This window comes from Stylophora pistillata, chromosome 3 (assembly GCF_964205215.1).
Source record: "Stylophora pistillata chromosome 3, jaStyPist1.2, whole genome shotgun sequence".
Lineage (NCBI taxonomy): Eukaryota > Metazoa > Cnidaria > Anthozoa > Scleractinia > Pocilloporidae > Stylophora > Stylophora pistillata.
In genome coordinates this window covers 2965001-2977141 of record NC_142521.1, presented here as the reverse complement: position 1 = coordinate 2977141, position 12141 = coordinate 2965001, and the positions used below count along the sequence as shown (strand labels likewise).

Genomic DNA, 12141 nt, shown 5'->3' with positions numbered 1-12141 from the left:
ACTCTTTATTCTGGCATAGGTCTGACCAGTGACTTAAAAGGTTTAAAAATACTTACTGGCTTTCGTTTTCAATGGACCTCTTAATTATTACCGGCACCTTGTTCGCCTTATTTACCATGTCTACTCCAAGATAAGCCTTCGTCATCACACCTATATCCGATAGGAATTAGTTACTTCCCAGAGAATAGCAATGTATAGATGTGCCTCTCCTGTGTATAACTCGCATGGTCACATTTATCCGAGTTAACTAGTTGTAGCCATATCTCAGCACAGTCGCTCAACCTGTTAAGATCGAGCTGCAGGGTCTTGAAATCTTCCGAGTTAAATAGTAGTGGCCATATCTCAGCACAGTCGCTCAACCTGTTAAGATCGAGCTGCAGGGTCTTGAAACCTTCCGAGTTAAATAGTATATCTCAGCACAGTCGCTCAACCTGTTAAGATCGAGCTGCAGGGTCTTGAAATCTTCCGAGTTAAATAGTTGTAGCCATATCTCAGCACAGTCGCTCAACCTGTTAAGATCGAGCTGCAGGGTCTTGAAATCTTCACGTTTGTTGATCTTACGAGAAATAGAATCGGGCCAAGATTTGTTCCTTGAGTCACACCGGTGACCCGTCTGCGCAATTAACCTTTAGGCTACCCACTGCTTTATGTTTTGTAAGAAATGTCTGATCCACATTGATAGAGGACTGTCTACAGTGGTGTTGTAACTTCAAGCGGCAGACTATCGGCACACAGTTCAAAAAGTAGCCTCACTATACAACACAAATTGTACAACCTTTGAGCTTTTCTAATGGCGACCACACCTTAAAAGCTAGCGGAAGGAACGACAGAACAAGAATACCTCTGATTTAGGTCTCTTTCCTTAAATTTTCAAGTATAAACAAGAGAAGGCGAATTAAAAAATTCCCCTTCTCGAAAGATCGTCAATGCAGATATCTAGCAACTTTTGGACGCGGTTGAACAAAATATCGTGATTTGTAGGATTCTCGAAGATCAGTGTTTGATCAGCTCCTCACTGACACAACGACGCCAGTGCAGAATGTCATTTCCAGCGATCCACATTTAGACAGAATTCTTCACCATCATCCCATCGCCCTTGGGCAGACACCTGCAGGTCAGATGGTAGGCTCATGACCGATAAGAAAAAAAGAATTTCAATGAATGATAATTTCATACTATCGCACAAACGGCTGAAGGCATACAATGGAAAATAAACTCACTTTAATTTGCAATACCTGTCTCACTTTTTAATAATCCACGCCCCATTTGATATAAAGAAGCTGTCGAACTTGAAAATATCACTTATCGCAATTTGTAGTAACCCGCTTCAAGATCAGTGTAGTTATCAACTCTATCTATATGGACGACCTAGATACCACAAGATATTGTCTATGATAGTGAAATACGCAATAATTAATGAAAGTTTGTTCTGAAAATTAGGAGCTATTCGTATCATCGAGTTCTAAGTGTTGCAACTCTTTGGGTATCTTTCGTGCTCTCCAAACTTCCCGCGTGCTTCAAGTCTCGATGAACGCAAGCTAACGCATGAACCAATTGTTAATAGTGGTAATGTACGAAATACCGAATCGTACTTTACAAGTATTGAACCCAATAAAAACCAGTAACAGAAACAGGATATTTCACGGAAAAGCTAAGCTTATACATTAACTTTACTATTTAAGTTGCTTCTGACAGTATCCTTATCCAATTTGTTGTTGTTAGCGCCTCCTTGGAAGTTGTGTTCACGAACATCTTGATTTTTCAGCAAGTGAGGTGTTCGTCTCAGCATCATAGTTTGTTGTTAAATCGGCCGTCACAGTTTTTCGAGTATTTTCTTAGTTTGAACTCACGTATGGCTCATTTGTTATCTCATGAGAACTGATATGAACTAGAACTCCACATTTGCCTGGCTTTCAAGCAATAAAGTTCGTGGACCGGCCCATTCCGAAAACACTCGACATCATTTAGCGTCGGCCCACCACGAAGGGCGTGTGCGTTTGCATGTGGGATGAGCTTATAAGACAGGAATCTTTGGAAAGCGGTCTTCACGAAACACAGCATTCTGTAAATTACGTTGTTTACGAAGAGCGAGCTCACGATAACACAAGTTGACGCAATCTCATCCCCAGTTTCCGCGGTTTACGCAAGGAACGCCTGGGACCATGACCCCCCTTTTGGTGACCAAAACGGCTTGCATTTTCAGATAATAAAAGAAGAGAAAAAGACACACACACACCCTTATATAGTACAATTAGAAGGATACTAAGCTAAAATACACACACACAAAGCTATTACAGCAGGCAGCGATAAAGTTATCCGGTACAGTCGAACCTCGATTATCCGGACCTCGATTATCGGGACTATTTGATTATCCAGACTTTCTTCTCTGGTCCTAGTTTTTTTTTATGAATATTAATAAGTTGTGATTTTGAAAACTCAGAGTCGCAAAAAGCCCAGTAATCCTTTCAAAAGACTGTTGAAACAGCGTATTATCCTTGGCGCTTTTCAAAATTCGCAAGTGCGACGAGACAGAAATATTCTGATGCGTTATCTGTAAATACATACAGGCTGTGTAGATATCACAATTAAAATAATGTTTTCTTTGTTGTATACCTTTTGTTTATATTTCTATTTCATTAACATTCATATTTTCGATCATCCGGACACTCGATCATCCGGACACTCGATCATCCGGACACTCGATCATCCGGACACTCGATCATCCGGACTATTTACCGAGGTCCCGACGAGTCCGGATAATCGAGGTTCGATTTTATATAAGGCAAGGCGTTGTGCCCCTGAGACGAGCGGGAAAAAAAATGCGAGCTCCGATTTTAGACTTGGCTTAATCTATATATTTACCCCGTATCACATATTTAAAATAGAGAAGGAATGAAATAAATTCAAACGCGGAATCCTCACAACCTTTTCTCATCACGAGATTACTCTTTCTGTCTCTTTAATGGTACAAATTTTTTAAGTTCCAATGATTAATGAACAATACAGACAACATGAGAAAGTCAAGCAATGATTAGTATGTACTTGTTAAAACGTAAACGTTTTGAAACAAAATTAAATGAAATCCTCACGTTGGTTGATCTTTTTGGGAGGTCACCTACTTAAATATTTTACTTGCATTTGTGCCAATTAACTTTCATATGTATATATGATAAAGCCACAGAACTAGTCTGCATTCATTCGCTGTATTCTTCGCGGTATGACACATTTAGTCTTTCCTAGTGACAAGGTTATCTCTTAATGACAATTCGAATTTGAATCCATAAGCCTAGAATTTCTTCCCTCAATTCCTTCCAAAGATTTTATCGATTTTGTAGGTCTGGAGCTAACTAGGTCTCCGCCTACGTGATAAGAACCGAATGATATGTATTAACATGAAATTGACTCTGAAAAGACGTATAATGTCAACCATTTCCGGCCTATCGACATCTCGTAGGAAAGTTAAACCTCACTAATACATTTTACCAAATGCTATTTACAGTCATCGTTTCATCAGTCAAAGAGGTCGAAAGAATTTGTGTTTATTTGATGAGGATTCTTTCCTGCATCTTATGTCTTTTTTTCTTTGGCTGACTTTCATATCCGCGAATTTATCACCTTCATCTTAAACGTACGGGATTTTTAAGTTTATGTGGGCGCTACTCCATCACAATCGCCTCCACTTGCCAGGCAGAAATGCGGTCCATCTTATGCTATCAAGGTTTTTTATGCCTTTCCATAAAAACATCGCAAATGACGTTTCTTGTGATGGTGACGTCTTCCTTCCCTGATTGGCTGTACTCCGCGACTTAGAGCTCGCTCTTCGTGAATGGAAATCAAATCTGTAGTGACTTTCCTAAAATGCTCCAGCTGCGTTTCAAACAGTTCGTTCTCCTTAATGTCCTCAAGACTAGGAACAAACCTAAACTTGGGGTACTTTCTTCGCTTTACTCTCCGATGAAAGTTTAATTTTGGGCTTTGCATCATGCTCAGGTCGATGGCAGCGAGTTCGTCATTGAAATTCCAAGAACATTTTTGGCCATATTTGAAGTCAAAATCGTAAACTTCAGCTCTGTTCAATTCTCTCATCGTGAGTGGTTTGTCTTCATGCATTAGGTAAGCGGGCGAGGCCACTTGAAAAAGTTGCGTTGGACACATACCCTGAAAATCATATGCTCTCTTTAGTTCAAATTCTGTTGACAACTGTTGCAAGATAAGGATTTACAATCTTTATCTAGGCCAAAGATAAAGCCAATACAGGGATTATCGTATGGCATTACAGAGATATCGGGGCGCTACTGAAATGAGAATGCAATATAATTTGATCAGTTTTTCAGGAACACGGCGTTGTATAACGAATAAACTACTCTAACGGTGTTCTTTAGCAATCAAAGATCATAAGTTAACCTCGTTAGAGTAGGAGCAAGGGGGTAATTTTCATTATTTTACTGGTAAATGAAAATTTCCGTTTGCTATCTAAGAAATCGGAATTCTTGCTTCTGCTTATCCTAAAAACATATTGGTCTGGAGGGATTCATGACTCAAGTCGTTTAATCAGTTTCTTGATGGATCAATTTCTTTTTAGGAAGAGAATTCGATCAAGGATTCTTTCTTCATTTTAAATAATTTTAGACTTTTATTAATCTTTTTTTAAATATAATGCCCAGTTCTAGTGCAGAAATAACTTGAATTTGTTTAACCAAAAATAAAGAAAACAAGTTTTGTGCAAGACAATATCAAAGGTTACATCAACAGGTACAGAAACACATGACTAAGAACTCTGACACAGGACACGTGCTATTCTTTCACAACAACTGCTCTCACTGGCTCTCCCAGACGAGAAGTGACTGCATTGTCCGTTCCAGGCATATTGCCACAGCCGTTCACTATAACGCACTCTTAAACTGTTATGGCTATTGCAAGTTACTGATGGAATATACCGTGCTGAATATCTATATTTCAGGCCGATGAAACTGAAAGGAAACTGCACGACCGTCTGGAATTCTGTGTACTTGTCCACTTTAAATAGTTCTGTTACAACAAAAAAAAATGATTTTCCACGCGTGTTCTGAATGATCGAAACCTGTTGTTCATGAGACCGATTAAGTGATAAAACGTGCTTCCTACCGGTTTACTGACCTAACAATGTATTCACTTGAGATGTCGGTTAGAACTCTCAACATTCCATAAGTGTCACTATGTTATCAAATTGGCCAAAAGTGCAGTCTATTGCTGAAACTTTGCGTTGACATCCATTATGATCACGAACCTCTACCTTAGGTCAAGTTATGGCGCTGTAACGCGCAGGAGAAAGAATATATGACTTGCTGTTTGCCTAAAAAAAATTCTAGAAATCCGTAGTTTATCAAATAGTCTTGCTGCTTGATGTATTGGAAATATTAGATGGGAGTTAATTTTTACTGATTCGCTTTTCAAGCAGCAGAACATAAAGAAGGGAATACGATATCCTCTACTTTCATAAACTTTCATACAACTCACTTAGAAACGCTAATCGTTGTCGAATATTATTTGATTTAAAAAAGAAGATTAGTTCTTATAACCACTTTATTGGATTCTTCATTTTCATTCTGCCATTAGCTGGTATTATACTAACTGTATAAATTAACTTGTTTTTCGTCGAAAGACATATTTTATTTGTGATTGAATCAGCAATATTATTCCTCCGGCTCTTTCAGACAACACGGCTATCATTTGTGTCGCAAATTGAGACTTTTTTAAATTTTTACTGGTGATGTTATACATCTTTGCTTTTCACTTTTGAAACCATATCAGGGAAAAATGTCAAAACAGAAAAGACTATCGTAATTAAATACACACTGGAGTAGAGTGTGAAGAGCTTTAGCTAGACAGGAACTTGCTCGTTATGACTGATTTTGAGTTCCTCCGCTGTCAGCTGCTTTCAGTTCTTGTTGTTGTTGTTATTGTTAACACTCCCTTTTTTGCCCAGATACTTCAATTTTTTTTTAAAATAAGCCTATTGGCCTTCATGATGTTGTTTTTACATTCTCCTCGCGACACTCCTCTTCTTAAGTCCTTCTTGATGAAACGCGTGACTTGTTTGACAATCTCCACGACAGCACGTGTTTCTACTGTCTTCAATATTATGATATGTGGATTAAGCCGATAATAAGAAGCATTTAGTGCGCTTCAAGGGCACACTATAGAAATGAGTAATAACTCGATCTTCTGATAAGAAATTATTGAATGAACAGATTGACACGAAACTCGAACTGCAGAAGGAAACACCCATTCCGGCACGAAAAAAGATGACATGAAAGTGATTGATGAATTCTCCATCGGGAGACAATACTGTGCGTACGTGTGCAATGCAAACTTGTACAATTCATAAGGTGTTTTTTAACTAATCGTTAGATAAACATGTTTTCCTTGCTCATAAATAAGCCGCATTGGGATGAGTTATCTCTTTGCACTATTTTTGTTTAAGGTCAGGTTATGGTTTGGTATTTTGTCTGTTCTTCGATATAACAGTATTAGTGCTCCATGTTTGTTGTCCCTTTTTCTAGAAGCAGATCCACGGACAAAGAATATCTGAGCCTCAGTCCTTCTTCGAGTGTTTGGCTTGAAGTCATATCCTTAAATAAACCATAGATATATATTGGCTCTGATTAGAGCCCAGTATTTAGGCAAATTTATCATTCTCTTGCTCAATCCTATTATTTCCACCGAAGGGAGCTTTTCGGCAACTCAACATGTGCAAAACACAACTTTATCAAGAGGCGTCAACTGTGTGCACTTGCCTTCTACATGAAGACAAACCACTCACGATGAAGGAATTAAACAAAGCTAGGGTTTACAATTTCGACTTTAAGTATGGCCAACAGTCGTCATGGGATTTTACCGATGAACTTGCCGCCATCGACCTGAGCATGATGCAAAGTCCTAAAGTAAACCGCCACCGCCATAGGAGGATCAAACGAAGAAAGTATCCTAAGAATAGATTTGTTCCTAGTTTAGAGAATATTAACGAGAACGAACTGTTTGAATCACAGCTGGATCATTTGGATAAGATCACCAAAGATCTCATCTCCATTCACGAAGAACGAGCTCTAAATTGTGGGGTACAACCAGTTATAGAAGAAGGACGTCGCCATCACAAGAAACGACATTCAAGACGCACTAGTGGTAAGGCGTAACGAGAAAGTAATCGCGGCAACGACCATCCGCGGCAACGAACATCCGCGGCATCATGAATGGAACGAGTACGTCGATTCGCTGGGCCTTGCGTGCTAAAGGTGACGACGCCATCCAGGTCAAAACGCCCCCCCAACTGACCGCTGAATGATAAGGAGGGAACTTTTATTTGGATGAAACGAATACATTGGTTGTAAGGCAAACCCGAATTTGTGGGCCGGGTTGTCAGCGAGCTCTATCATTCCTTGAAGTTATCGTAAAGTAACGCAATAGAAACTGCCGTGGAGTTTATTTTCTATGTCATGAATAAGTAGATTCTGCTTAACATTCCTTGGTTTCTCCTTGAACCTCACGAATCAAAGATCAACTGAAGGGACTTTTAGAAAAAGAATATTAATTATTTGAACACTGACAACACTGTGTGACGTTTGGCACGTTTTGGTATTTTCAAGGTTACATTCAGAGAGAACACGTTCGTTTCTACTAAGACACAAAGTTAGGAACGAATTGTATAAATATTACTTTGGGTGTGTTGCAGTTGTTATAGGGACGACTTAACTAGTTTTTTTGAGACAGTTTTTGAGCGATTATATTACCAGCGTAACTAAGGTGTTGATTCAGATATAGACCGCTTAGTAATAAGGCAATTAATCAATTTCTAGAATTTGAAGTATTTGGTCCTGTATCACCACGTTTTTACTGTGCTATGACCCAGCTAAATATGTATTGTACATATGACAAAATAAATGATATGGAAACCGAAAGTAAAACGACTAGAATGTTCAAACTTTATGATCTCGATTTCGATGTTTGCGCCTCTATGGTCTGTTCAAAAGATTCTACTCCCGGAAACCCTCGGCAAGATTAAGTAAATAACAAAATAATTTGAATATACCAACAAAGTTGAAATGGTAAATTGGCCACCGTTACGATTATAAAAGCTGACGTTTCGAGCGTTAGCCCTTCGTCGGAGCGACGAAGGGCTAAAGTTCGAAACGCCAGCTTTTATAATCGTAACGGTGGCCAATTTACCATTTCAACTTTGTTGATATATTCAAATTATTTCGTTACACCCACCGACGCAGCCCCAAACAGTTTCTTTAGAAACTATCAGCCTTTATTCATAAGTAAATAACAAGACAAGGTAGAAGATAAAGCTAAGATAGAGGGTTAAATAGTTACAAAGTTCCTCCCCTACATTAAGCCCAGCGGTGTTCGGAAAATAAAGGGATGAAAAATAGCAAATAAACCTGTCGGGGAAAAAAGTAGGAATTGATCCTTGCTTCGCTTTTATTTAGTCTTGTCTTGTCAATCTGTTCCGTTACGTAACGTTATTGTCAGTTATCCTCATTTTCACCGATATGCACCCCTCGAAACCGATACTCACCGAAAATTTATTTTTGTTGGTGAAAACGAACTGAAATTATGATATCAGAAAGACATATTATTTTATACATATATGGTTTTACCGAAAATGAAAAGAAAACATTTAAAAGTTGATACCCGCTGAAGTTTGCTAAATTCTGAAACTTCACCGAGCGAACTCGAAGGGACACATGAGTTATACTCGCTCAGTAAACTTATCACAGAGGATAGATGCACCATAATGTGACTGGAGCTAAGAGATTATTTTCCTTTCTTTCGTATGCCACTGAGACATGATAATACTGTTGCTGTATTTCAGTGTTTTGACTGTGTTTTGAAGTAACTATGTATTGAACCTGCGTTTAAAGAAATAGTTATGGTAACCGAAACTGCAGGAACAACAACTTTCGATCTTTTAAGTTTTTTTGCGAAGACAAAAGCTGCCACGTATGATGCACGATCCTCGCAGTAGATAGCGCTATTTAAGCAATAGCGAAAATCAGACCTGAAAAAAATCAGGCCTGTACGGGATTCGAACCACTGACCTCTGCGATACTAGTGCAGCGCTCTACCAATTGAGCTAACAAGCCAACTGGGAGCAGGCCGTTAAGTTGATTCGTAATAAACCCGTGAAAGTGATAAACTGAGATGCAACGAAATATATGAAGTTCATATATTTCATTGTATCACTTTCTTATCAATCTGTTCTGTTACGTAACGTTATTGTCAGTTATTATCATTTTCACCGATATGCACCCCTCGTATTCATTATGATTACAGGATTTAAGGAGATACTTACAAGGAGTTGGTTTGCTTTCTTCAACCGTTTGATTGAGGAATTATTCTTGAATAGCTGAGTATATATGCGTCGGGCAAAAGTGGGAAGTTTTCCCTATTTCAAAAGAAAGAATGAAAATGAACAGATAGACAAGCAAGTCGTCTAAGAAAAACGTGATGATACAGTTTATTGAGCTGCTGTTTGTATATACCTTACCGTCTTTACCAGAATAGTAATAAAAAAAAAAAAACAAAAGGTGCACTTGTAAAAATACTAGCCACGGTGTATTTTTTCACACGCGTTTGACTTTTTTTTTTTTGGTTTGAATTGTAACTAGTGAACAGGCGATTGGGAATCCTTCTGCAACAGAGGACCAGTAACATCTTGAATTCGCAAACGGGACCTTGGTCGCATTGCTCAACGAGTTTGCTTGAAAATTCCGAAAGGTATCAAATACGTCTTTTGGACGTGACGAAACCCTGAACGAAAAAGGAAAAAAAAAAAAAAAACCGAAAGGTATTGGGAAGGAATGCAATTTGAACGAAACAGTGACACGGCAACATCAAAGTAATTGAATAATTTTTCTTTGCTTTTCCCTTGGAGATATTTATTTTTGCCCTGCCATGTTGAGATGCAAGAACACTTAAAGCTTCTCCTGTTTACTTTTCATGTGAACTTTTTTGTTTGGTAATCATCAATGCCGGGGATACAACTAAAAGCATCGCAAATAGAAGTTCTCAATTGCAACTTAGTGGGGTAACTCGACCAAAAGTGGATATCTTATTTAAGGCTCATGGATCTAACTTACCTATGATGAATAAGCTTAAATAATTTAGGTCAAGTCACTTCTTAGAGCAGTTTGCAGCAGGGAAGTTTAATATAAATTAAAGCGAGGGATGGCAAAGTATAACATGAAAGTTGAACTGAGAACCGAGAAGAACTATACGAGTATTATTGTCAATGTTCTGAGTCTGTATTGAACCTGCCGTAGCCCATTTCATCTGGTACAGTTCGCAATATTAACGTGAGTTAAGAAAAGCCAGAATACAAAAAGCGTGCAAGCCTACAAGAGTTAATGTAGTTTCCGTGCCTTTGCTAAAAATTTCTATCATGTGAGCATGTACTCTTGCAGTCCTTCTTTATGTAAACGTTCCAGATTAATCAATGTATGGAAATTCTTTTTATTTGACGAAAAAGTGGTAGTGTCAGGTAAAAATCTGGACAATCAAAATAAAACTATGGAGCAAACTGGAGCCATATCTCCAAAATACAGAAGTGCGCTAAATTTGGCGGGATTGGAAGTCTTATCTTGGAGAAAATCAGATATTCAGTTATATTTAAAAATACCTCTCATGTCTCTCAACTAACATGACAAACAAAAACGCATATCATTAATGTGATAGTGGTCCAGAGTGGCAAGAAAACGTGATTTTGTGATATTTGAAGAGATTATAGTGTGTGAGTTCAGTGATACCTAAAAAAAATTACAAGAAAAATACAGCTATTTACTTTCAGTGAAATCAATATTTATTTGCCTAAGCTAAAAAAAAAAAAAAAAAAAAACGCCAAAGGACTTTTCATCACGAATGACAAGGCTTTGTTGCCAAACTCACCCGCCGAATAATCGTGCAGAATCTGGGCTCACGATCTGCCAACCAGTTAAGACTCTGGGATAGTTATTGTTAAAACACTCTTCTTTATTCTTCATTATTAACTATTTAAATAATGGAAGCGACTAATTTCTATATTGAATGGTTAATCTTTGAGTACCATGGATCATTGCCAATATCTTTAAGGCATGGGAATCACATTAAGTACTTCAAAGTAAGATATTACTAAGGCTATTCAGTAACATAGTGATGTACTCCGTACACCGATATCATTACTTCTTCATTTTTACTTTTCACCGACTCACGCAACAGGCTATTTTCCTGCTACAGACAATTAGAATCGAATCTTAGCGCTAGGGTTCACATAAAAGCATGAAGGCCTAGTTGTGTAAAAGGTGGACTTGAACATTATTCTATGGATAAATCGTTATTCAGCGGTCAAGAGTTAACAAAAATTCGGTAGTGCACTATCCACCAGATTTTTGCGGTGGATAAAGTTATTTATCCTTCGAACAACCGGAGCCTGATCAACAAAAACAGTAACAAGAACAGCATAACGGTAGCCAAAAAAGAGTTTCCACACTCTTGAAGAGACGAGTCATTCGTTATATAAATAGATGCACACCTCTCTTTTATGTATATGACTTTTCTTAAATGAAATGAAGCTGCTTGTCACGGCTAATCGATTAAGTCTTAATGTGATGAAACCACACTTATCAGAGAATGAGGAATTTACAGGCGGAATGTTTGCCTCTGGATACCTATGACATCTGAATTAGAAATTTAGTTGTGCAATTGGTAATTAGTACAGGAAAAAAAGTTTTAGTTGTCCTCATGTTCAGTACTACTGGCTCCAATAGAAAAAGGTAACCACGTGTCTCTTTACACTTTTTGAAAAAGATCAGCTCCGTTGATAACTTCATACTTGTTTTTTGTTTAAGTTTAAAATTATAACAACAACAACAACCATTCATTGATTTGCCTTAAGAAAACGAAAAAACCAGTAAATGGATAACACGAGTTGACAGCAATTAGGCAAAAAAAATACAAAGAAAAAAAAAATCAAAAAAAAAACCAAAAAAAAAATCAAAAACACACAGAAATGGCCATAAACAAATCGAACTCAATGGTGACATGAATTAATATACATATCGATCATTATCAAACTGCATACTCGTGAAAATATTTAGAGATACTCTCTCTATGTGAGTTTGGTAG

At 37.8% G+C, this 12141-nt stretch overlaps 2 protein-coding genes across 2 annotated transcripts; one reads left to right on the top strand and one right to left on the bottom strand.

The window, feature by feature from the left end:
* Nucleotides 1-2926: 2926 nt before the first annotated feature.
* On the bottom strand, nt 2927-4222 carry LOC148734098 (uncharacterized). Its single transcript, XM_088754271.1, has one exon. The coding sequence runs from the start codon at nt 4153-4155 to the stop codon at nt 3724-3726; it is 432 nt and encodes a 143-aa protein (XP_088610397.1). The 5' UTR covers nt 4156-4222; the 3' UTR covers nt 2927-3723.
* Nucleotides 4223-6113: 1891 nt separating this feature from the next.
* LOC148734097 (uncharacterized) lies at nt 6114-7943 on the top strand. The gene has a single exon (XM_088754270.1). The coding sequence runs from the start codon at nt 6729-6731 to the stop codon at nt 7170-7172; it is 444 nt and encodes a 147-aa protein (XP_088610396.1). The 5' UTR covers nt 6114-6728; the 3' UTR covers nt 7173-7943.
* Nucleotides 7944-12141: the final 4198 nt, after the last annotated feature.